Source organism: Hippopotamus amphibius, chromosome 4 (assembly GCF_030028045.1).
Source record: "Hippopotamus amphibius kiboko isolate mHipAmp2 chromosome 4, mHipAmp2.hap2, whole genome shotgun sequence".
Taxonomy (NCBI): Eukaryota; Metazoa; Chordata; class Mammalia; order Artiodactyla; family Hippopotamidae; genus Hippopotamus; species Hippopotamus amphibius.
In genome coordinates this window covers 161,137,498-161,162,559 of record NC_080189.1, presented here as the reverse complement: position 1 = coordinate 161,162,559, position 25,062 = coordinate 161,137,498, and the positions used below count along the sequence as shown (strand labels likewise).

Genomic DNA, 25,062 nt, shown 5'->3' with positions numbered 1-25,062 from the left:
GTATTAGGTTACTAACTACTGCGGTAAGTCTAGTGAGTGAGGCTGGGGTTGGGATTTTATGTTATTTACTCTGTATATATATTCAACTGAAAAACAACTTTTAATGAGGATTTTGCAAAGAATCAAGATACTGATTACTTCTGCAAAAAGAAGAGGATGAGGAGGAAGAAGAGGAGGGGGAGGGCAGGGGGCAGGGGCAGGACGCCATGCCAAATTAAGGGTAATCTGCTTGATGACCTTGAGGGCAGGAACCCACAGCTCTCCTCACAATAGGAACTACATGTACGTGCTACCAATTAATGCTCAGTGCTGAGGAATTAGCAAGGCAGAATGTCCAAAGCAGAAAAAAGTACCTCTTTAGGAATTAGCAAGGCAGAATGTTCAAAGCAGAAAAAGTACCTCTTTTCTGCTGACACCAAAGGCTTCCCTACCCCAAAATTCAATCAAGTGACGTTAGTCAGAGAGTAACGGTTGGCATGGGAGGAGGTTACACTTCTGAATGCTGACTTAGTAGCGAAGACGAAAGGTGAAGGAGGGAAGAATGAACAGGGAGCGAAGTATGCCACCCGCTGCATACTTACGTTGTTGATCAGGTAGACGCCCCGCCCTCTGGAAGAGGCCACTGGTTTTACTATCCAAGGTCCCCGATCCTTTGAATATGAATCTGCTCAAAATATTGGGAGACAAAATCGGGGGAGAAAGAAAAAAGGGACATGAGTTTATTATCTCAAATTTTAACACTGGTTATCTACTCAGGTACCCCAAGAATTTTCCAAATTTCTAAGCAGAGGACAGCAGCTACAATAACCTGTATTTTTGGACTAGCCTTAAAAATGAAAACAGAGAAAGAGAGAAAAAAGGAAAGAGAGAAGGAGAGAGGAGGAGACAGCAAAATTACATAATATATTTCTTCCACCATTTCCCCTCTTGAATGAGGGGATGAAGACAAGATAAGGCAGATATCTGGATGTTAGTTTATTACTGTCACTAACAACCTTCATGAATCTTTGAGATCCTCGCCTCCATTAACCTCCAGAGGCTCACACTGCAGACAGTGACAATGTGAGTGGAAACCTAGATCCCCTAATATGGTTACTTTCCTTAAGCAGTTTCTCTGAGCTTATAAGAAAAAATCACCTTAAATCAAACAATGTGAGTGAAAAGGTAGGACGATAATTTACAAATGGTTAAAAGGTGCCCTTCACTTTTGTTCCTTTCTCATGTTCAGGTTTACGCTTAAATACCTTCGGATCATAGGAAGAGAAACCACACAACCAACATGAGGAGTCCTAGAGGCTTGCAGATGGTTCTGGCCTCCACTTAGGGAAGGTCAGGGCACACGAGAGAGCAGCAGGGACAAAGGACTCTCCCTCTGATAGGAGCCAAACTGTCTTTTCAAGGCCTCCCACCAGGAACTTGACTTTGTCAGTGCCACAAACCACTTCACCAGGAGAGAGAGATCACCTTGTCTACTCTCCCCCATCCTCCTTTGTTTTTTCCCTGGATATGACCTAGCAGAGTTAGAAAAAAATGTCATGTGCCACAAAGAACGTAACACTCTGTGAGCAATTTCACTTCTGGAAATGTATTCTCTAGTCCTGCTCACACATGTTGAAACGTTCTTTGTACAAGAGTATCTTTTAATGCTGCATTGAACAGCAAAAGATGTCCATCAACTAATTAAATATACTATATTGCATCTATATGAGGGGCCAGCAAAGTTTTTTTGGTAAAAAGCTGGGTAATAAATAGCTTAGGCTTTGCAGGTCATGCAATCTCTGTTGCAACTATTCAACTGTCATTGTAGCTCAAAAGCCACCATAAACAATATGTACACAAAGGGGCAGGGCTGGGCCGAAAAAAATCTTTATTTATGGACACCGAATTTCCTATGATTTCCACATGCCACAGAGTTTTATTCTTCTTTTGATTTTTTTTCAACCATTTAAAAATGTAAAAGCCATTTTTAGCTCATGGGATACATATAAACGGGCAGAGGACCAGATCTGACACAAGGACTATAATTTGCAGACACCTGCTCTACATGATGAAATATTAAGCAGACACAAAATGAGAATGTTATTAATGAACAGAGAGGGAATGAGCTCAAAGATAAGCTGTTGAGTGGTAAGAAGTAAAGTGCAGGGCACTGAGTATCGTACACTCCCATCCGTTCACATACACACTCAAGCCAGGTGCTAGTAAAAGTGCAGAGAATATCTCTAGAGGATCTGTAAAAATACTAACAACATGGATCACCTCTGGGGAAAACTGGATGACTGAGGAAAAGAGGAGAAAAAAGGCTTTTCACTGATTATTGTTTTGCTCTTTGTTTTGCACCATGACTATATTATCTTCAAAAAATATAATTTATATAATTTTAAAGTCCTGTGAGAGATGGCATATTTACAGTTATATAAGACAAATTAAATCTCTATAACATGAAGCCAGTGAATATATGTATATGTATACACTTTAATTTTGACATTTTGCCATTTCCCCCAAATTCTGAGAATACAATAGATTGAGAACAAAAGGAACTACTAACAGCAAAAGAAAACAAAAAAATTATAAAAATTTCTGAACTTCATTCATTCAGTACTTCTAAGTAACCAACCTGTGTCAGGCAGTTTGTGAGTGTGCAGCAAGCAGAGTGAAAGACAGTCTTTGTCCTCACGAAGATTAGACTAGCAGACAGGCGGACACTGAGCAAGTGATTAGACACACTGAGCTCACAAAGACCAAGTTGGGGAGCTACGGGAATGCCGAAGAAAATGACCAGCCCTGTCCGGAGACAGTACCCTCTGCGGTGACAAGCGGACGCAGAAAACACTCGTTTTCAGAACAGGGGAAATCTAGCTAAATGCAACTTCTGCCATCTAACGCGTTTAATAAATCTTACTTTGGGGACTAGCTTTATCAGAAGTTTCTGTTGCTTCTAGGCTTCACTTTTATCACATTCTTGAAATTCTAAATACCAAAAAAATGTCTTTCATGCTAGGCCTTTCTCCTTGATGTGCTGTATTTCAGAATAAGGACTGATTTCTTTCACAGGTTCCAAAAATGTGGGTCAGAAGCAGAGGCAGGGCAAAGAGCTGAGCAGCCTGTCGGGATGAGGATATACGACACAGGGCCTGCAACTCTTTCCAGTGCCTTCCAGGTCCTACGGTGGCAGCATGCTTGGTCCAATGAAAAAACCACTGAACCAGGAGCAGGAAGATCTGAGTTCTAATTCTGACTTTTACCATGGGCAGTTTGCTTAAATTATCCAGCCTCAGCTTTAAAATGAGGGGTTTAGTTTGATTTGAATTATGAGATCTCTCATAATCCTACTATTATGATTCTATAAATTAACTGATTGCTTTGCAATCCGCTCATCTGCAATTAACTGGCTGACAACAAAGTTCATTCCTTAGAATGATTTCTGTCTCTCTTGCAGCTAAAGATGGCCAGAGGACACAATTCTGGCCAGTGAGAAGTAAACAGAAATCTGCTGGGGTGTGGGGGGGAAAGTTCTGCTTTTCTAACATTGGCACCACCCTGTCTTCCTTGTTGTTTCCTTCTTCCTACTTAGAAAGCTGTCCACTGGGGAAAGTGACTGCAGTTGGCAAGACTCTTAGGTTCTTTGCAGTCACAGACCTCCAACTGTACTACACACAGTTACACTACCAACAGTGGCACCAGGAGTCTAGCAAGATCTGGTCCGTATATTCCAAGTCCCACATTCTAACTACTGGGAACAGTTTGGCAGTATCCAGGTTTCACATCTCTTATAGCTCTCTCTCTCTTTTTTCTTTTTTTAATTTATTTATTTGCCTGCGTTGGGTCTTAGTTGTGGCATATGGGATCCTTCTTGCGGGGCAAGGGCTTCTCTCTAGTTGTGGCGTGTGCAGGCTTCAAAGCACACTGGCTCAGTAGTTACAGCACATGGGCTTAGTTGCCCCGAGGCACGGCACATGGGATCTTAGTTCCCCGACCAGGGATTGAACCCTTGTGCCCTACATTGGAAGGAAGATTCTTAACCATTGGACCACCAGGGAAGTCCTTCAAATCTCTTAAGGCAGTGTTTGATCTCTGGGCTAGGTTTCGCCAGAGATGGATTTCAGGTGTTTTCCTATTAGAACAAAAAGCTACAAATTCAGGCAATCCTCACGTTCCTTAGCAGTTCCCTTTCAAAAGCCCTTTCGCGGGCTAGTCACATGCCCTTCTGCTACTCTCAAACACCCAAACCCATCACTCCTGGTATGTGTCCTCATCACCCTCCTCACCGAGAAGGCTGGGAATCTGTAATGTAAACCCACTTACCTGTTTTCCTCTCCATCTAAAATGTTACCTGGGTGACCACTTAGCCTTCTTCCTTCCCTCCTTTTAGGGGAGAGACATGCCCACCTCCTTCCTAACACTCACCCTTCTACTTGGGCTCTTGACTGAACCCTTTCCTGCCTCCTCTGGGACCTCATTTCCTTGCTCATATCTTTAAGGTCTCTCTCCCCTCTGATTTCTCTGTGGTTCTTCCTCTCTTTCTTTTTCTCTTCCTTGGTAATCATACCCACCTCCGTATCTACAACTTTCAGAATCTTTACCTCCAGCCAGAACTCAAAACTGCCTTTACAACTGCCTGCAAAACATCACTACATGGAAGCCTGCGGGCACCTCAAACCCACACAAGGTCCAAAATGGGACATTCCTCTTGCCCTTCAACACTCTTCCTCTGCGTTCCTGGTTGCACTGCCTGGTTAAAGACTTAATGATCCTCCCAGCTTCCTAGACTCACACCCTTGACCCTTCCTCACTACTCACAGCTACTTAGTAACCTGTGTTTATTCTGCCACTCTTTCCACTGCCTCCGGTCCATTCCAGCTCCTAGTTCAGCCTATCTACACGTCTTTCCTGGATTGTGACTTCCAAAGCGACCACTGCTTCTTCCCCCTGCTCCCTCCAATTCATTTCATGTAGCTATTTTCCCAAAGGCTAATCTGTTTGTGTCACATGCCTTCTCAAAAATGTCCTATTGCCTGCACTCAAGCAAGCACTGGAAGATCAGGAACACAAGAGTCATGGAGAAAAGGGAATTTCTGGATTATAACAGGCTAGGAGGACAGCTGAGGAAATGAAGAGAACTTGAAACAGACTTTATGAGGAAGAGGAATGTCCCTTTGAAAGAGGAAGTGGTAGGAATAGGCGAGTTTCTCCCCTAATACGTAAACTTAGCAACACAATTAACCACTGATGCAGAATTCCTCCCCTGGATTTAAGTGTAGAGGTCACGGACCCTGGACAACTGGCAAAGAATGACTGGCATCTTGGCAGGACTGAAACGAAGGAGATTCCTCCTGACCATCACGTCTTCCCTGGTCCCTCTTCTACAGCACAATAAGTCCCCACTGTGGTCTTTGGGTGGCAACAGCAGTGAGTGGTTTGTTTTGAGACTGAAGAACATCATTTGCCTGTAATAGCTTCCCTGTGGCTACATGTGGTGCCTTGGGTTGCAGCTATATTCATTCTACGTGTTCTATTGACCTTTTGAATTTATTTTTCTTAGAATGTAGAACACGTAAGAGTTTGAATAATATGCTAAAGAAGCAATTCTACTGAAAAGCAGGTCAAGCCTGAACAGATGGAGGAACTCTGACTCTGCCCAATCTTCTGAATGAGCATCCAGCCCTCAAGCTGCGTGCAAAGGTTGGGGAAGAACTGCAGCATAAGAGACAGCAGAGAGGAAAAAGGGAATTTTCAACTTAATACCCCTTTAATGTTTAATAGGAAATTATTCTGGACTTTAAATTTCTCACTAAGAATTCAACAGCAGGGACTCTCCTGGTAGCACAGTGGCTAAGAATCCGCCTGCCAATGCAGGAGACATGAGTTCAATCCCTGGTCCGGGAAGAGCCCACATGCCACAGAACAACTAAGCCCGTGCGCCACAACTACTGAGCCTGTGCTCTACAGCCCACGAGCCACAACTACTGAGCCCACGTGCTGCAACTACTGAAGCCCATGCACCTAGAGCCTGTGCTCCGCCACAAGAGAAGCCACCGCACTGAGAAGCCTATGCACCGAAACAAAGAGTAGCCTCCATTTGCCGCAACTAGAGAAAGCCCACAAGCAGCAACGAAGACCGAACACAGCCAAGAATAAATACATAAATTTTAAAAAAAAAGAAAGAAATCAACAGCAGGAGGAGTTCATATCAGGAAACCTTTTACGTTGCTGACACACTAGTTGAAGCATTTTTATGCTGTCATGTTGGCTTATTACATAATTTTTTACTTTTATTATGTAATAATACATTTCAACATAACTTGAAATAGGAAATATTATTGAACATTTATTAAGTACCTATCAGGCACCAGTCCAAGTGCTTTCCATGTGTTAACCTATTTAAACATCCCAAACAACACTATAATGTCACGACTAGTAACAGTCCCATTTTATAGAGGAGGTAGCTAAGGCACAGGATGTTTCAGTAACATGACGAAAAACTCCCATAACAAAACTTCCTAACTGTAAATGTTCACCTTTGAGTGCACTGTAGCTTTGACGTTAACTTAATTCATCTAGTGAATACTCTATTCTGACCCATTTCCGAATAGAGCAGGCAAACACTGAACTGCTGACCACGGGTCCCAGCGGGGCAACAAGTGCTCTCAGAGGAACAATCTCCCCAAGGTGAAGCAGGAGACCCTGTGACCACCCCTGATGCAAGGCCCAAAGGATGAACACCCCACGGTGTGACCAGACCAGACTGCTAGGGCCAACAGGTTAAAAGGATCAAGCCAGGACGTCGAGAGAAAACTTTCTCTTCCTCTCTCCATGCTGCTTCTAACTCACAAGACAGGAACAGCCTCTCTCTTGGACTGACTGAGAAGAAAGCTGTCTACCGCGCCCCTCTGTGTCGAACCTGGTCCTCCTCACAGAAGGGACTCCTCTCATGGGCTGTACTGGGCAACAGTCATCGTGTGCTTACACCCAGTGTCTTTGGTCACAAAGCACACTGGTGAGGAACCTGGCTTCCGAAGCCAAACTGCTGGGTCTAGATCCTAATCCCATCATTTGCAGCGGCATAACTTATGGAAAGTTACTGAACCTCTCTATACCTTAGTCTCCTCACCTGTAAAATTGGGAATAATAACAGTACCTACCTCAGAGTAGAGGCACCACTTAGAAGAGGGCCTAACAGAAAGGAAATGTTCATTAAGCGTTAGCTACTATTATTATTCCTATTTAGACTCTCACAAAAGACCTGCTTCACACCTTCTCTGAACTCATGTCTTCTGTGCACTAAGCCTATTGAGGCAGACTCCACCCACCATGGGGGGAAAGCCCAAACAGCCCGTCTCCTCTGCTTGGACCTGAGGAGGTAAGTTCACTTCAAGACAAAAGAAACAATGAGACTTGGATGCAAGCCACGCGTTCTCATCCAGCTTTCCAGCGAGACAGCTGACGTTCACATCCTTATTTCGCTCCCATGCATATTTTTCAATTTCTCTGAACTCCAAGGAGAGAGGGTATGACTAACTGGTACCTCCAAACCCTAACGCCAAAAGATGCATGATACTGGTACCCCAAAGAACATAAGTCACACAAGTCCAGAAATCGAGCTGACAGGGATATTCCTTAAATGGCAAGAGGATGAGAGACACCAAAAAGCACACTTCCTATGCACAAGTATATCCATCCTTACATGGGCACTAACTCTTGTCAATGTACTAGACAGGAACATATTTACACAACACCAATGTGTCCTTACCTAAATGATACTGACAAGGCTACTAAGAACAAACACGGGACTTCCCTAGTGGCGCAGTGGTTAAGAATCCGCCTGCCAGTGCAGGGGACACAGGTTCCATCCCTGGTCTGGGAAGATCCCACATGCCGCAGAGCAACTAAGCCCATGCACCACAACTACTGAGCCTGCGCTCTAGTGCCCGTGAGCCATAATTATTGAGCCTGTGTGCTACAACTACTGAAGCCTGCGTGCCTAGAGGCCATGCTCCACAACAGGAGAAGCCACAGCAGTGAGAAACCCATGCGCCACAATGAAGAATAGCTCCTACTCATCGCAACTAGAGAAAGCCACGCGCAACAATGAAGACCCAAGGCAGCCAATAAATAAATAATCAATAAGTGAATTTAAAAAAAAAGAACACACACACACATACACACTCAGAATAAAAACAGCTTTGAAGTTATCTCTGTAGCTGTGTTACGAAAGAAACAATTTTTTAAGGACTTTAAAAGCCATGATTGGTTCCTGACTTGAGGCAGCCCTTGAAGAAAACCTGCCCCAAGCTCAGTTGCTGGGGGTGGGGGGTGGGGGTGGGAATGGGGCATCGGGACTCAAGCACTTACTACAGAATTCCGCATACTCAGCTGGCAGCAGGAAGGTCTGAGGGAGGATGTGAAAAGCCTTGAATCCATGTGTATGCTGCATTCGAATGATGTTTTTGTACAATCGGTCCTTCCGGGTTAGTTCGTACGACCTAAAATTCATAAAAGCATTTCCATTTCAGTAAACTATGACTCAGAGGTTTTCCTATGTGATCACATGCTAAAGAGTCCACAGTTCATGAGCTGTCACTGAGCACAGTATTATATCCCAAATCTACCCCTTTCTCAAGGAAATGATCAAGGAACTAGGGCAATAACGCTACCTACCACGGACTGGAATCCGGCAAACTACAAAAAGGTACTTCCGTTAGCCTTGTCTGGATTCATGAGTCTTATGGCTTGTTGCACTATTTAAAAACCACCTAAGAATCTTTGCTGTAACCATTAAAAACACATTCTATCTGTTCCTCAGTTCAAAATTTTCACTTCGATTTCTTAAAATCAAAGGTTGTTTTGCCAAATCTAGGTATCACGAACACTTCTTTCCTACCCACGCTATTCTTCAGATCTAGAGCTGAGATCCTCAAGTTTTAGTGTAATGAGAATCACCTATAAGGTTTCTTTAAAAATGAATGTGTTCCCCCCCCCAAAAAAAAAAGAATGTCCCAAGGTCACATCTCTCAAAATTCTGGGAGGAAGTCTAGAGTTCTGAATTTTAAACATGTACCCCAGGTGATTTTAGTACAGAGGGTCCAGAGACCACACTGTAACACTGATTTAGTCTAGATCAGTAATTTCCAAACTTGACTGAGATATAGATCACCACACTGCTTTTAAAATACATAACTTTCTAGGTATATATTTACCCAGAAAGATTAAGCACCTAGAAAGTGCTTTGTAACTATATATCCTCCCTGGAGATGGTGATTCTCTGAATCTGCAGTAAGACCTATGAATGTAAAGTACCCCCAGGGGTGCTCACCATTAAGGAATTAGAAACACTGAACCAGAGAATAAGAAAAACAACAAATTCTCCTACACTTACCCAATATTAGTGGTCTCCAAACATTTTTGCTTGGTACTCCCAATGCAAATTTGGGGAAATTATGTATCTTTTTAGTTGGCATCTAAGATTTTTCATCATAAATTTAAAACCTTCCAAAGGATCCAATGGATGGCAAATATAATTTTAAAATAAAACTGTGACAGTATCCTTTTAAGAATATTCAAGGGAATCTGAATTACATCAGGATTCACTAGCCACTGTACACTTTTAAAGTATTATAAAAGGCTCTTATTGTCAGTAAAATTTTCACTTGTTAAAGTACAATACTTTTTACTGAAAGCAACATATAAACAGGAAAGTACACAAATCACAGATGCAGAGCACGATGCATTTTGGTCACCTGTGTGACCACCATCGAGCACAGAACACTCACAGCACCCCCGAAGTCTCCTTCGTACATCATCCCCCAATTCACCCTTGTTTTTACTTTTTCCATTCCATTTCCCGCAAAGGATAGCTTAGCTAACAAAACATATTTAATGCTTGTAAGTCTTTTACATTATATTATACCTTCTCTACAACAAAAATATGCATATGAATTACATTTAATATTTGTTAATTTCCTGTGATCATAAGGCTATATCTGTTATACACATATTGACCTATCACTCCAAGAACATAGTACACAATTCATCCAAACACCACAAATATGTTTTTATTATAATCTATATTATACTAACATCAATTTCTCCATTTTAATAATTACACTATGGTTATAACTGATGTTAACATTAGGAAAACTGGGTAAAGGATACATAGGAACTCCATATTACTTCTGCAACTCTTCTAAAAGTCTAAAATTATGTAAAATAAAAAATGACACAAAAAGAGTACACAATAATATTGGAAACCTTTTAAGTGTTTGCAGTCCTCTTGCATATGAGTTAGAAGTCTTTGGATTAAAAACAGAAAATACACAACACCAGAAGCCACAAAGTCCACTGCATTTAGATAATGGATTATTAATGTTTTCAAACATAAATGTATAACACATTCAAAGAGCAGTCAAGACAATATGCGTTAGAATTTATTAATGCTGACTGAGTCCAAATTGAGATGAACTTCCTATACACCTATTAGAATAGTTCAAAAACTATTGAAATAAATAATATACTACTAATAGGAATTAGGAATGCAGTCTCTACTGTGGGCTATTTTAAGGCTGTTTAAATACCTACTTAAATAACTATTTAAAATAGTTGCATCTGACTCACTACAAGCACCCAGTCACACATTTAGGAAACCAAATCCACATATTCCAGGCAGTAAGGAAGAAAATAAGGTTTAAATTATTTTCTGCCCATGAAGCGCAGACATAAAATAAAACTGCAACTTGTTATAAAGATTCAAAATACACATTTATCTAAGATTATGAAGAAATTATTTGACATTAGAGACAGCATAGGCTGGGTATTTATACACATTGACTGAGTATAAGACAGTAGAACTAAATAATCAAGAAAGTACCTTTGTTTCATAAAAATGAAAAGTATATGAAGTGACCAAAAACAAAACTTGTTAGCATGAGTGAGTAACTGGGGCATAAGTCCTGGAAATAAAATATAACATACCCACTGAGCAAATAACAAAATTTTTATTAGATTTGCATCCTTCATTAGATAGATGAGATTAGCTGCCCTCTTCTCCAATAGGTCATGTACCTCTCCGTGGTTGAACATCACTCAGTGCTAGAATAAGGCAAGGTTTCCGCATCAATTATATTCCTATTTTCTTTTTCACAGATGTAAACACTGAGAAACCTCGTTCACAAATATAATAGCTAACACTTATACAGTGTTTACTATGTGGCAGGCATGTGATGTTCTAAGCACTTTAGATCTTGATACATTAAATCCTCACCACAGTCCTACAAAGAGGTGTGTCATTAGTACCTTCTTTTTATCAATGAGGAAGCTGATGCTCAGAAAGCTCACTTGCCCAAGATCAGTCAGCAGAGCTGTGATCTGGGCCCAGGTAAGCCGGCTGCAGAGCCTGCGCTTCTAGCCACTAGGCAATATTACCTCTCTAGGCTGACACTAACCAATGCCACTAGAAGAAGTTTCATATAGCAATGACACTCAATTCTTTGAACTCCTCCCTAGGTATATGTCAAAAGTCACTAGATGACCTATCGTTAGAATTTATATTTAATGATCTATCAGCTGACAACTTAAGTCCCTCTTCAATTCTGTTAAAAGCAAAGAAATGGAAATCATTATCATGCAAAAAGATTTGTTATGCTATTACCTGAATTAAAAACCAATTTTTTTGTTCCTTTGTTTGGAACCCTGGAAATTTTTACACCCCAGGACAATGAACCATATTAAGATTCTAGGTAGGTGGTTCTTTTGTAAAGGGGGAAACATTAACTGTGAAAAAGAAAGTGAGAAGGGAGGACCTACTTACGTGAGTGGCTGACAAGCTGCTCAATTTCAGGAAAGAGAATCTATGAGATTTGCAATCCAAAAGTAGTGTATTTTAAAACGATCCATCCTACAGAGTCCCTGCAAAGTCTTCAGGTATGTCGAGGGATGTGAATACCTCAGTTTGATTTGCAGACAGCTGCCCCATATCACAGACTTCTTTTTTTTTTAAAGGATGTTAATTACCTCTGCTGGCTACATGCCTCAATGTCTGGTACCTTTAAATGGAGCAAAGTAGCTACAAGAGCATTACCTGGGAAAGTGATTAACTTTTTGTCCTTCAGAGAGGGTGCGCAGTAAGAAGGGCTTCAAGTGGGATCCTGTCCACATTAGGTTATAGTCAGTGCTGCTTGGGTGAACCTAGGGGCAGATAAAAAGACAAGATAAGAAACACCAGAGACAGCCCCTGGAAGAAAAAGTCACAGAGATTTTTTATCCACAGAGCACTCCCGGGGGCAGGCCAGTTAGGCTGTGAGCCTAGGTAAGACAAAAGCTGAGTTTACAGCGCATGCGGATAAGCAAGTTTAAAGAATGAGAGAGCTGCGCAAGTCCCACGCGCAAAAAGTAGAATTAACCCTCTTATAAAGTCCATGATACCGCTAAATATTCTTGCATATCGAAGTGAGAGATGAGGACCCAACCCCAAAATTCCCTTCTCAGACTGTTCTTATATCCTTGCAGATGCTAGGTATAAAGTGATGATCAGATCTACAACCTTGCAGTAGCAAACCAACTTAGAATTCATCCATTCATTCGTTAGAATTCATTTGTCCATTCATTCAACAATTATGTACTCAATGCCTCTAATGTGACAGGTACCCCATTAAGCCCTGGAGATAAAAGAGCAACAGAGACGAGATATAAACTGGTATCAGAGCTTCCTCAAAATGTCTACGTCATACCTCAACCTAGGATAGGAAGCGAGCAACCAAACTTTTATCAACTGTCTCAAAATATCTACAGTGGAAGTCTGTCCAGCATTTCTGCCTGTCCCTTTTGATGTCAACATCCTCATTTTCCCAATTTTCTTTGGGAATAACACACTCCTTGGTTTTAAAGGACCTGCTAATCACCTGCCCTGCCCTTCCCCCAAGGAGTGGACCCTTGACCCAAGCCAGGCCAGTCATTCTATCTCCAGAATATGATTCTTGAGCAGAGAAAGGCACGAGGACAATGAATGGAGTTGATTCATTGCATAGCAGTAGAGGTGGTCTTGAAGACTTCTGTTGCCAGATCTCTGGGGCTACTGCAGTCTCTCCTCTTCCAAAGGCCTGCTTTTTCAGCTTTTCCTCTGATTCTGCTAGCCATTCTATGTACATCTTTACTATAAATCCCTTTTGGTTTAAATTAGGCAGAGTCTGTTTCTGTTGCTTGCAATCAAAGAGCTTTAATTGGGTATTAGACAATTCCTTATGGGCAACTCTGCCTCTAGCCCATGCCTAAAAACACAGCAAAGAAAAAAAAATTTTTTTTTTGCCAAAAAAACCCCGTAAAATCTTGTGGAAATGTTTTCCATGTATTTCAAGGAAAACGTGGTAAGCAACTCAGAAAGTCAATGCAAGTTATGCATCATCACTAAGCAGTGGTCCTGTGTACTTTCTAGAGCTGATCCTGTTCGCTGACTGTCGGTTAGGTGGCTAGGATTTTCAGCTTTTGAGCAGATCAGGTAAGGCACTGAAAATGAGCTTACTTCATGAAATCCATGGGCTGTCAGAATGCTGCGAACCAGGCGACTGTCTGTTCGTACAATCTTGTAAGACAAGTGATAACGTTCTAAAGAAAAACATAGAATGTAGGTCAGTAACCAGAAAGTTAACTGTAGAGAAAGGAATAAAAGAAATAAACTGTAAGATGGTGGCTGGCTTAATTACGCTCAATAACATTATACTGCTATCCTTATGCTACTATAAGTAGGTTGAGGAATATTTTGGACCAAGGGTTCTAAACCTGAGGTTCATTGGGTGTCACTAAACATGGATGGGTGTGAAAAGGACATCCTTGTTTTCACTAATTTCTAGTTGCAATTTAACATTACCTTCAATTAGGAATGTAGGCAACAAAGCAGAACAGTATTAGCAATGCCTGCCACCAATCGAGATCAGGTATTCTAACAGTCTTTTACACTAGTTACAGCTGTCTCAAAAAATCACTTATTCTCGGGAGTTCTCTGGTGGCCTAGGGGTAGGACGTCGGGCTTTCACTGCCGTCGCCTGGGTTCAATCTTTGGTGGGGGAAATGAGATACCGAAAGCCGCGTGGCACAGCCAAAAAAAAAATCACTTATTCCACAGTATTTAAAAGTTATGGCAGTGAACAGACCTACCACTAGATCATGTTATTTAATGCACTAATAAAAGGCACACCTATCACAAATTTGGCTTTTAAAAATATTCTGAGAAATGTATTTTAATACAATTTATTTTCTTTGTAGTCTTATGTATTTTTAAAATGCACTTCAAAAACATTATTCGGAGAAGAGATCCATAGACTTTCCCATACGTCCAACGCCACCCACTGCACCAAAAAGGCTAAGAACCCCTGTTCTAGAGAGCCCTCGTGTTCCACAATGCCGGTTACCAGCATATCTTAGACCAGAGGTTATAAACTGCTGACACGAAGGCCAAAGCCAACCTGCAGACATGCTTAGTTCGTTCCTCATTGTGCTTTAAAAATAAAATTGAATTGATTGATAACCTTATGAAATTGGAGGAATTCATATAAAAATCTAGATTTCTGGGCTTCTCTTGAAAACCCTCGCAACCCTGGGCTCTCTCTCTGACAAGGCAAGAGTCAACCAGAGAAGTGCAAGTGCTCCCTTCAGGACAGGCCTGCGCTGTCCAGTTCAGCACCGTCCCCACCCGACCTGTTTCACTCATTCTTGTCTCCTGCCAGGCCCCTGAGAGCACTCTGTGCTCGTGACCCCTGTCTAAAAGGTATGTCTAATCATGTGAGGTTTCTATATATCCCCAAAGACTAACATTTTCTCTGCCGTATTACATTCGATCTCTTTCTATGCATCACTATAAATTGTTAGCTAAGAATTCTACAGAACAGTTTTTTTAAAAGGACTGCATACTGAACAATTTCTGAGTGAGTATAATACAGAAATTTATGGATAGGCTCTAGAACAAAATTCAGCCTCTACAGTTAAAGATAAGCAATTCTTTTTATAACTTTATGAGAAAATATTCATAAGTCCCTGCTGCTACTTGCCCAGCCCTAGCAGGAACAGCATGCCAAGCAGACACAGGAGGTTTGGAATGATAAGGCCAGACACTCCATACTTCTCATTCTTGGGACAAACTTTTAAAGGCCAGTTACAAGGTTTTCCCAATGGTCAATCACTACTATGTTGTCTTTGCAATATTTTTATAAGAAAAACAGTGCAGAGTATAATGTAAGAAGCAGCACAGTGCACTGATCAAGAGTTTGTGTTCTAAGGTTTCCTAGAGCTTACCCCTATAAAAACAATCAATAGAAAGAGAAATCAGCAGAACTATACTGCAGTCTGGCAATAAGCAATATTCGACCATGGATAAATGAACCAATTAATTTTGTAAATGCTCAATTCATATCATTAAGAAATAGATTTCTGGTTTTTTTACTTTTATGTTTATTATTGATAAAAATTTTAATATACTTATATTGTATAATCATTAAGATTGTAAGATAGCTCAATCCAGGACACATTCTGTCTTTGGAGATATAGGATCACAATAAATTTTAAAAGATTTTTAAAAAAAGGAGTTTGTGTTCTGATTCCAAGTTGGGGAAGGAAAGCACAAGATAGGAGTGGAATATATTGCTGTACCAAAAAAGAGGACAGTCCTAAGGATGAAGAACAGGTCACAAGGATCTTGAAGGGGCTCCCTAAGGCCAAATTTGAGGCAATTTGAATATAAAAATGAATACTAACAGAAATAGATTTTTAACTCACTTATAAAAAAGAAAACAGCCTATGAATCCACACTAATAAGAAGATGAGAAGGTATACTACTGGTTTTCCAGGTCAGAAGTCTGATACAAGTATCATCAAGGCATTGGCAGGGCTGCGTTCCTTTCTACAGGCTCTGGGTAGGGACCGCTTCCTTTCCTTTTCCAGCTTCTAGAGGCTGCCCCTATTCTCTAGCTGGTAGTGCCCTTCCTCTGTCTTCAAAGCCAGCAATGACAGGTCTAGTCCTTCTCACACTGCAGCAGCCTGACTCTTCTTCTGTCTCCTATTTTAAAGGACTCCTGTAATTACAGTGGGCCCACTTGAAGCATCTCCTTATCTTAAGGGGTAGCTGGTTAGCAACCTTAATTCCGTCTATGACCTCAATTCCCCTTCTCTAAGTCAGGTGACATTTTCACAGCTTCTGGGGATTAGGAGGTAGACACCTTTGGGAGACTATTACTCTGCCTACCATAGAAGGGAAAGCTCTTCTTTACAGAAAAGCCTGCTAATAAATGTAGAAGAAAAAATTGAAATATAAAATTACCATTTTACAAAAACTACAATAGTAAGTGATTCAGACGAGACTCAATGAATACCGGGCTTCCTAGGTGGCGCAGTGGTTAAGAATCCCCTGCCAATGCAGAGGACATGGGTTCGATCCCTACTCTAGGAAGATCCCACATGCCGCAGAGCAACTAAGCTCATGCACCCCCCAAAAAAAAAATCTTTAAAAAAAAAGAATCAATGAATATCAACGGGTAAGAGACTACTGAAGAATAGGATATTTATACATCTCAAAGTATCACTCCAGAGAATACTCGTAACAAAGGAGAAGGGTACCTTTACAATGAAGCAACCTTGTAAACACTGTCTTAACCAAATGCTCAATCTTGTCATCACCAAGAATGGAATATAATGAAATCATATGCTTCCTAACGTGATACACTGAGAAGGACACGACTTCATTAAATGATATTCCTACAAGTTTTTTTCAATTTTTTTTAACCTTTTTCAAACTTTTTTAACCTCTTTTCAACTTTTAAAATCTAAATACATGGAATCAATCTGACAAGCTTAAGGACATCTGCAAAGCAACTAGTCCGGAATCTTTAAAAATGTCAATGTCATGAAAGACAAAAAAAAAACAAAATCTAGTGAATGGTGGTTGATAATAAAGGAGACTAAAGAAATATGACAACTACATGCAATCTCTGACTGGATCCTGGATTTGGGGGGAAAAAAAGATAAAAGACAAAATTGGAAGAATTGAGGAAATCTGGGCAGGGACTATGTATTAGATAAAAGTGCTTTAGCAATGACAGATTTCCTAAGTGTCATCACTGTGCTGTGGTTATAGAGAGGATGCCCTTGTTCTTAGGATAAACATGTTGTATAGGGTATTTACTTGTGAAGTATTTGAACTAATTTTCAAATGTTTCAGAGATAGAAAGACAGGGAAAAGCAAACATGGCAAAATGTTAATAATTGGTTACACTAGGGAAATAGTATACATGAATTCATTGTACTATTCTTATAACTTGTCAGAAGGTTTTTTACTTTTTAAATAAAATGTTGAGAAAAATGAAAGAAAATCAGGTCTTTTTCATTATAACTGATCACTGACATTTCCATTTTTGCACATAAAAAGCCAAAGCCTCATCCACTGCTGGGGACCAGGACTGTGCCCGATTCTCTGCCTGTTCTGCGGTGCTTGCCCCAGGCCACAGGGAAGATGAGCAGTAAGGTGTGTGGGAAAAATAGAGAATGATTACGTGGGGACTGGGGGAGGAGAATAATAAAAGAAAGAGCACATCTATGGAGTCAAACTGCCAGGGTTCAAATCCTGGCTCTACTACTTCCTGCCTGTCATCTTAAATAAGCTACTTAATGTCACCATGCTCGATTTCCTCACCTTTAAAATGGGGTTGATAACAAAGGTACTTATCTCACAGGGTAGTTAAAAGCACTAAATCAGTTAATACATGTAGAGCTTTTAGAATAAGAAAGCTTGCTGATATGGGAATTCCCTGGTGGTCCAACGGTTAGAACTCAGTGCTTTCACTGCCGTGGACCAGGTTCACTCCCTGGCTGGGAAGCTAAGATCCCGTAAGCCACACCGCGCAGCCAAAAAAAAAAAAAGAAAGGAAGCTTGCTGACACATAGGAAAAAATTTCATACAGTAAAAAAGTAAACAGATAGTAAAATAACTACTAATACATATACAAATACACAGTATAACACATAGTAAATTTTACAATTTATATAGCAAATTAAAAAATAAAAATGCTATTAATACTCCTTCTCCTACTTCTCCTAATAGAGAAGTAAAATGCAGTCATCACTGTGCTCAGTGGCAGACCTAATTCTCATGGTATGTAAACAGTGACCAACTACTTCTAATTCATACCAACTAACTATAACCCAACTCAGATACACTGACCATGTTCCAAGAGGGGAGGGCGAGAGACGCAGGGTGGAACGATACTAACCAACTGGGACTGCTAGGAATTTTAACTCACATTCGTGTTCTGTGTCCAACAGCCCTATGTCCAACAATGCTGATTACCAGTACCTATTAGGCCAGAGGTTATAAACTGGTAACCCAGGAGCCAAATCTAGTTTATAGACATGGTTTGTCCATTCCCTGTGGTGTTTTCAGTATAAAATTAAATTAGTTGCTAACCTTTTAAAATTGGAAGAAGTCATATAAAAATCTAGATTTCTGGGCTTCTCTTGAAATACCTGGTAAGCCTGGGCTCCCTCTCCCTAGCAAGAGTCAAATGGAAAACTTCAACTATAAAACAAGACAGAAGCACCTTAGCCATGTTTTCTTCCATATAAAAGCAAGCGGCAGGGAGTCCTGCTAGCAAACTGCCAAACATCCAACATCTAAGCCTCTGAACACAAATCACATCAATTCCATTATGAGACTGTAGAACTGCCTCTTCAACCGCTCACGTGCATCTCAGGGGACAATCTGAAGTACTAGGACCCCTGGCAAGTTCCAGGACTGACTGTAGCTGAGTAAAGACAATCAAGGAACCAATAATTTGTCAGCACAGAAACACCTAGGGAGTGCTGAAGTGCCCTAAGGGGTTTGGTCCAAACTAGCATCGGAAACTAGAGTGAAGATGAAACTTTTTTTTAACTTTAGAATACAAGAATAACTCCTTCAATGCCAACACAATGTATCTTTGCCTTACTGTCAGAAAACTAGGTCATTACCTGCACTGTTGAAAATGGCAGTCATTAGCCACATGTAACTTGAGCACTTGAAATGTGACTAGTTTGACAAAGGAATTGAATTTTTCATTTTATTTAATTTTAATTAATTTCAATTTTAAAAACTGGTAATTCAGTTATTGGAAAACTTGTTGGAACAATTTGAGCATAGCGATTTACTATAATTTCAACGATAACATTTATGAAATCTAAATACAGACCAAATGCTTCCAACAAAAATTTGCACCATATGGAGATGTACTAAAAGTGTTAAATACACACAGGATGTAAAATACCTTCACGATTTTTTCATACAGAGTAAAAGTGGAAATATTTTGAATTAAGTAAAATATATCATTAAAATTAATTTCACCTATTTCTGCTTACTTTTTTTAACAAGGCTACTGGAAAATTACATATATAGCTTACATCATATTTCTGATGGACAGTGCTAGTCTACACAAATGCAAATTTATGAAACTGACACATTCAGAGGCAAAATATAAAATACTTCATCCTAGGAAAAGACTACTTTAAATTGAAAATACCTATTGCCTCTAAAATGCAATCCCATTTACATGTTCAAAGTAGACACAATTTTGAAAAAAACATGGATATGGTGAGAAAAAAAATACTCCTGGAATATTTAAAAAATAAAGCATATGAAATCTCATGCTTGTATCAAAAATATTAACAGTAAATGAATGAAACATTTAATAGATAACAGAAAAAACAAATTTGGAATCTAACACTCTAAGATCCACAGAAGATAACTAATGCCCCAGATACACGTCTCAAGGGGATTTAACTCAGGATTATGATCTGAGCAGATCTATGTCAGCTATTTGAGAGAGAGAAAGAGAAAAAAAAATGTAACAATTCAGAAATCTGAGGTAGCAACTAACAAAACTCATTCAAATTGTTCTTTTCATAAAGGAAGGTGAATAAAATTATTAAACCTCAAGGAACTGGGTATATACAGAAAATTCAAAAACAGAGTTTGAGAAAAAAGTTTAGTGGCTTTTTCTTTAAACACAGGAACATGTATAGGAAAAAGATCCAAAGACTCACAGGTTCTAAAAAACAGTGATTTCTAGAACTTACAGGTTCTAGAAAATAGCTTGAATAATGGCATGATTACATTGATGGATGCTAATTTCCAATAAATGTTAGGTATCTGAAAAAAGAAGGGTCTGTCTATTGCCACAGAATACACGGATTCATTTTATGTGTCAAACAAAACAAAAGAAGTATGCTGGCAGAGAGGGGTTGGATTCTTTACTTGTGTTATTTTTACCCACCTTTGATGCTTTGACTCTAGTCATATTTAGAGGGAGATTCTCAGCAAATGTTAGTAAACCTTCAGTGACTCCAGCGTCAGAGAGCATAAATGAACCATGTCTCTTTAAATGGTAACCTAGCAACCTGCTGAGGGGATTAGAACACCAGGACCCTAGGGAGGGAGAATTCAAGTCCTAGATGCAGGTGCTCACCATCCTCTGAACTCTGGCTTATTATGGGGCAAGGACAGACTTTAAAGTCACCTCAAAGTAGAGCACATCCTGTTCAACAAGTACAAGTTTTGAGTGCCTACTGTGTGTTAAATATTAAATGATCTCATTCTTACAATGCCTGCAAGGTAGCTACTATCTCCATTTTACTAATAATGAAATGGATTAAGAGAGTTTAAGTGAGTGCCCAAGAATCACAGCTAGTAAATGCCAAAGGTGAGATCTGAAGTACTGACTAAGAACCCATGTATAGACTCTTTCCACCAGGTCACAAAAGTCTGGATCAATGGTATGTAACTTTTGAAGACAGCTACAGGCTAACGCCAGGATTCAGAGCACTGTTTAAAATCAAAGAGGAGTGGAGATAAATGAAATTAAGAATAGCAAAACAATAAAGAAAATAAGCAAAATAAAAAGTCTGTTCTTTAATGACTCTCAAATTGACAAACTTTTAGTTAGACTGACTGAAAAAAAAGATTTAAATTACTAAAATCAGAAATGAAGGTGGGGACATTACTACTGTATTACAGAAATAAAAAAGGATTATAAAAGAATACCATGAACAACTGTATGCCAACAAAATTAGGTAAACTAAATAAAATGGATAAAAAAACACAGAGAAACACACAAACTACCAAAACAGACAATAAAAAAACAGAAAATAGAATAGATAAGTAGAGGTTGAACCAGTAATCAAAAACCTTCCAACAAAGAAAAGCCAAGGACTAGATGCTTCACTAGTGAATTCTATCAAACACTTAAAGAATTAACACCAATGTTTCTCAAACTCTTCCAAAGAGGAGGAAGGAACTCATTCTATGAGGCCAGCATTACCGTGATATCAAAGCCAGACAAAGGCATCGAAAGAAAACTACAGAACAATATCCCTTATGAATACAGATGCAAACATCCTCAACAAAATACTAGCAAACCAAATCCAGCAGCATATTAAAAGGACTACATACCATGCCCAAGTGAGATTTAGCTCAAGAATGCAAGTGTGGTTCAGACTTCCTAGGTGGCGCAGTGGTTAAGAATCCGCCTGCCAATGCAGGGCACACGGGTGCAAGCCCTGCTCTGGGAAGATTCCACATGCTGTGGAGCAACTAAGCCCGAGCGCTACAATTATTGAGCCTGTGCTCTAGAGCCTGTGAGCCAGAACCATTGAGCCCACGTGCCACAACTACTGAAGCCCACGCGCCTAGAGCCTGTGCTCCACAATAAGAGAAGCCACTACAATGAGGAGCCCACGCACCACAATGAAGAGTAGCCGCTGCTCACATCAACTAGAGAAAGCCTGTGTACAGCAACGAAGACCCAACATAGCCAATAAATAAAATAAATAAATAAATAAATTTATTTTTAAAAAAAAGAAAATGCTAAGGGTTAAAAAAAAAAGAATGCAAGGGTGGTTCAATATATAAAAGTCAATCAATGTAATACACCACATTAATAAAATGAAGGAAAAAAACATAGAATTATCTCAATTGATGTAGAAAGAAAAAAAGCATTTGACAAAATCCAACACCGCTGTATGATAAAACACTCAACAAAGGAACAGAAGGGAACTTCTTCAACATGATAATGGGCATTTATGAAAAGCCATAGCTAACATCACACTGAACGGTGAAAGACGGAAAGCTTTCCCAAGATGAGGAATAAGACAAAGATGCCCTATTTCACCACTTCTATTCAACAGTGTCCTGGAAGTTGTAGCCAGAGCAATTAGGAAAAAGAAAAAGGAAAAGAAAAAGAGAGAGAAAGAGAGAAAAAGAGAAAGGAAGGAAGGAAGGGAAGGAGGTATTCAGGTTAGAAAGAAAGAAAGAAAATCTGTACTTACTGATGACATGATTTTGTATAGAGATAATTCTAAAGAACACACACACACAAAATTAAAGCTAATAAATGAGTTCAGCAAGGTTTCAGGATACAAGATCAGGATACAAAAATCAACAGTATTTCTATACACTGACAATGAACGGCCCAAAAATGAAATTGAGAAAACAATTCCATTTATAATAGAATCAAAGAGAATAAAATGTTGAGGAATAAAGTTAACCAAGGAGCTATAAGACTTGCACACTGAAAACTATAAAACATTGCTAAAGAAACTAAAGAAGACCTAAATAAATGGAAAGACATCTCATGTCCATGGACTGGAAGACAACACTAAGACGGCAGTGCTTCCAAAAGCAATTTACAGATTCAGTGCACTCCCTACCAAAATCCCAACAGCCTTTGCTGCAGAAATGAAAAAGCTGATCCCAAAATCCATATGGAATTGCAAAGGACCCTGAATAGCAAAAAAATTTTGAAAACAAAGAACAAAGTTAGAGGACTCACACGTCCCAATTTCAAAGCTTAGTACAAAGGTACAGTGATAAAAATAATACGGCACTGGTATCAGGATAAACATACAGATTGACAGAATATTGAGTTCAGAAGTAAAGCCATACATCTAACAGTGGACTGATTTTTAACAATAGTGCCAAGATCCTTCAATAAGGCAAGAATAGTCTCTTCAACTAATCATGGCGGGGCAACTGGAAATCCACGTGTAAAAGAATGAAGGTGGACCCTTATCTCACACTATAAAAAAAAATTAACTCAAAATAGATCAAAGACCATTTAGCTCTAAATATAAGAGCTTAAACTATAAAACTCTTAGAAGAAAACATAGGGATCATGACTTTGGGTTAGGCAATGGTTTCTTAGATATGACACCAAAAGCATAAGTAATAAAAGAAAAAGTAGATAAATTGAACATCATCAAAATGAAAACCTCTGCCCATGAAAGAACACTGTTAAGAGCATGAAAAGACAAACCACAAAGGAAAAAATACTTGGAAATCCTTTTTTTGATAAGGGTCTAGTATTCAGAATGTATGAAGAACTCTTACAACTCAACAACAAAAAGACAAGCAACCCAATTTAAAAACAGGCAAAAACCTTGACAGACATTTCTCCAAAGAAGATGTATAAATGGCCAAAAAGAACATGAAAAGCTACTCACTGTCATTTATCATTAGGGAAATGCAAATCATTACCACAATAAGATATCACTTCACACCCATTAGTATAGCTATATTCTAAAAAGCAGAAAACAACGAATGTTACTGAGGATACGGAGAAATCGCAACTCTCATATATTGTTGGTGGAAACGTAAAATTGTACAGTCACTGTGGAAGATCCTTTGGCAGTTCCTTAATAAGTTAAACATAGAATTACCATACAACCTAGCAATTCCATTCCTAGGTATATACCCAAAAGAACTGAAAACAGGTGTTCAAACAAAAACTTGTGCATGAATGTTCATAGCAGCACTACTTACAAGAGCCAAAAGGTAGAAACACTTATCCATCAACTGATGAATGGCAAAACAAAATGTGGTATATCCATACAATGGGAAATTATTCAGCCACAAAAAGGAATGAAGTATTGATATATGCTACAACATGGATGAACCTTGAAAACATTATGCTGAGTGAAAGAAGCCAGGCACAAAAGGCTATGTATTGTATCAGTCTATTTACATGAAATATCCAGATTAGATAAAGCCATATAGACAGAAAGATTAGTTTTGCCAGGAGCTGGGATGAGGGAATTGGGAGTGACTGCTTAATGGATACAGGGTTTACTTTTAGATGAAAATGTTCTGGAACAAGATAGTGGTGATGGTTGCACAATACTGTGATTTTCTACCAAATGCCACTGAGTTGTATACTCTAAAATGGTGAAAACGGTAAATTTTGTTATGTTTATTTTACCATAATTATAAAAAACAGTATCAGTAAGCTTACTGTGATAATCATTTCATGATGTATGTAAGTTAAGTCACTATGATGCACACCTTAAACTTGTGCAGTGCTACATGGCAATAACCTCTCAATAAAACTGGAAGAAAAAAACAAAAAAAAAGCAAACACATGTATACATAATTCTAAAAAAAAAAAAAGAAAAGAAAAACAATTTAATATGCAGAAAACAATTTAAAACATCATAAATAATCCTTTCAAGTATAAAAAAAAATCAATAGAATCTTCTCATGACCAAGGCCCTTTCCCTAACTAAATATGGGATCACTTTCTGTAAGACAGGGCTATCAGGGCCATGCTCAGCCCTGCCCTCTGTGCGGAAGGTCACACCTACCTCCAATTACTCGAATATTGTTGTCCTTGGTCAGAATAGCCTCAGCATGGAATACCAACACTGGAATTCTCCTGCAGCCTCCAGTCCACATGATACATGGGTGATCCCTACAACCGTAACAAAAGGCTTTATTTATTTACAGCTTGAAATCTGAATTAACAACTGCAGCAGATCACTGTGGTTTGCTGCTTAGCAACTTTCCCCTTCTCCTGGAACGAGCATCCCAAACGTCCTATGGGAAACCATTCATCTCCCATTCTCAGTCATGTGGTCTGTTTAAGATTAACTTCGTTCCTGCTGCAGGGATGGGCTTTGATTGGCTTCAGCCAATCAGGGTTTTCCATCCCCCAGTTATAGTTACTGGTTCAGGGATGAGGACATAAACCAGCTGGAGCCAGTGTGTCAGGAGATATGCTGTGCGACCCT

General features: G+C 39.5%; 1 protein-coding gene across 14 annotated transcripts in view; it reads right to left on the bottom strand.

The window, feature by feature from the left end:
* The window catches only part of TTLL5 (tubulin tyrosine ligase like 5), a 283,931-nt gene that overhangs the window by 251,561 nt on the left and 7,308 nt on the right, over positions 1-25,062 (bottom strand). For 13 of the 14 annotated variants that reach the window (XM_057732748.1, XM_057732753.1, XM_057732746.1 and 10 more), the window contains 5 exons: positions 24,637-24,743; positions 13,511-13,593; positions 12,074-12,180; positions 8,353-8,483; positions 582-664 (listed from right to left, as the gene is read on the bottom strand). In XM_057732748.1, coding sequence (XP_057588731.1) covers positions 582-664; positions 8,353-8,483; positions 12,074-12,180; positions 13,511-13,593; positions 24,637-24,743 — 511 coding nt within the window. Of the gene's footprint in view, positions 1-581; positions 665-8,352; positions 8,484-12,073; positions 12,181-13,510; positions 13,594-24,636; positions 24,744-25,062 lie in introns of those variants that run through there. The other variant, XM_057732761.1, reaches the window with a different exon arrangement.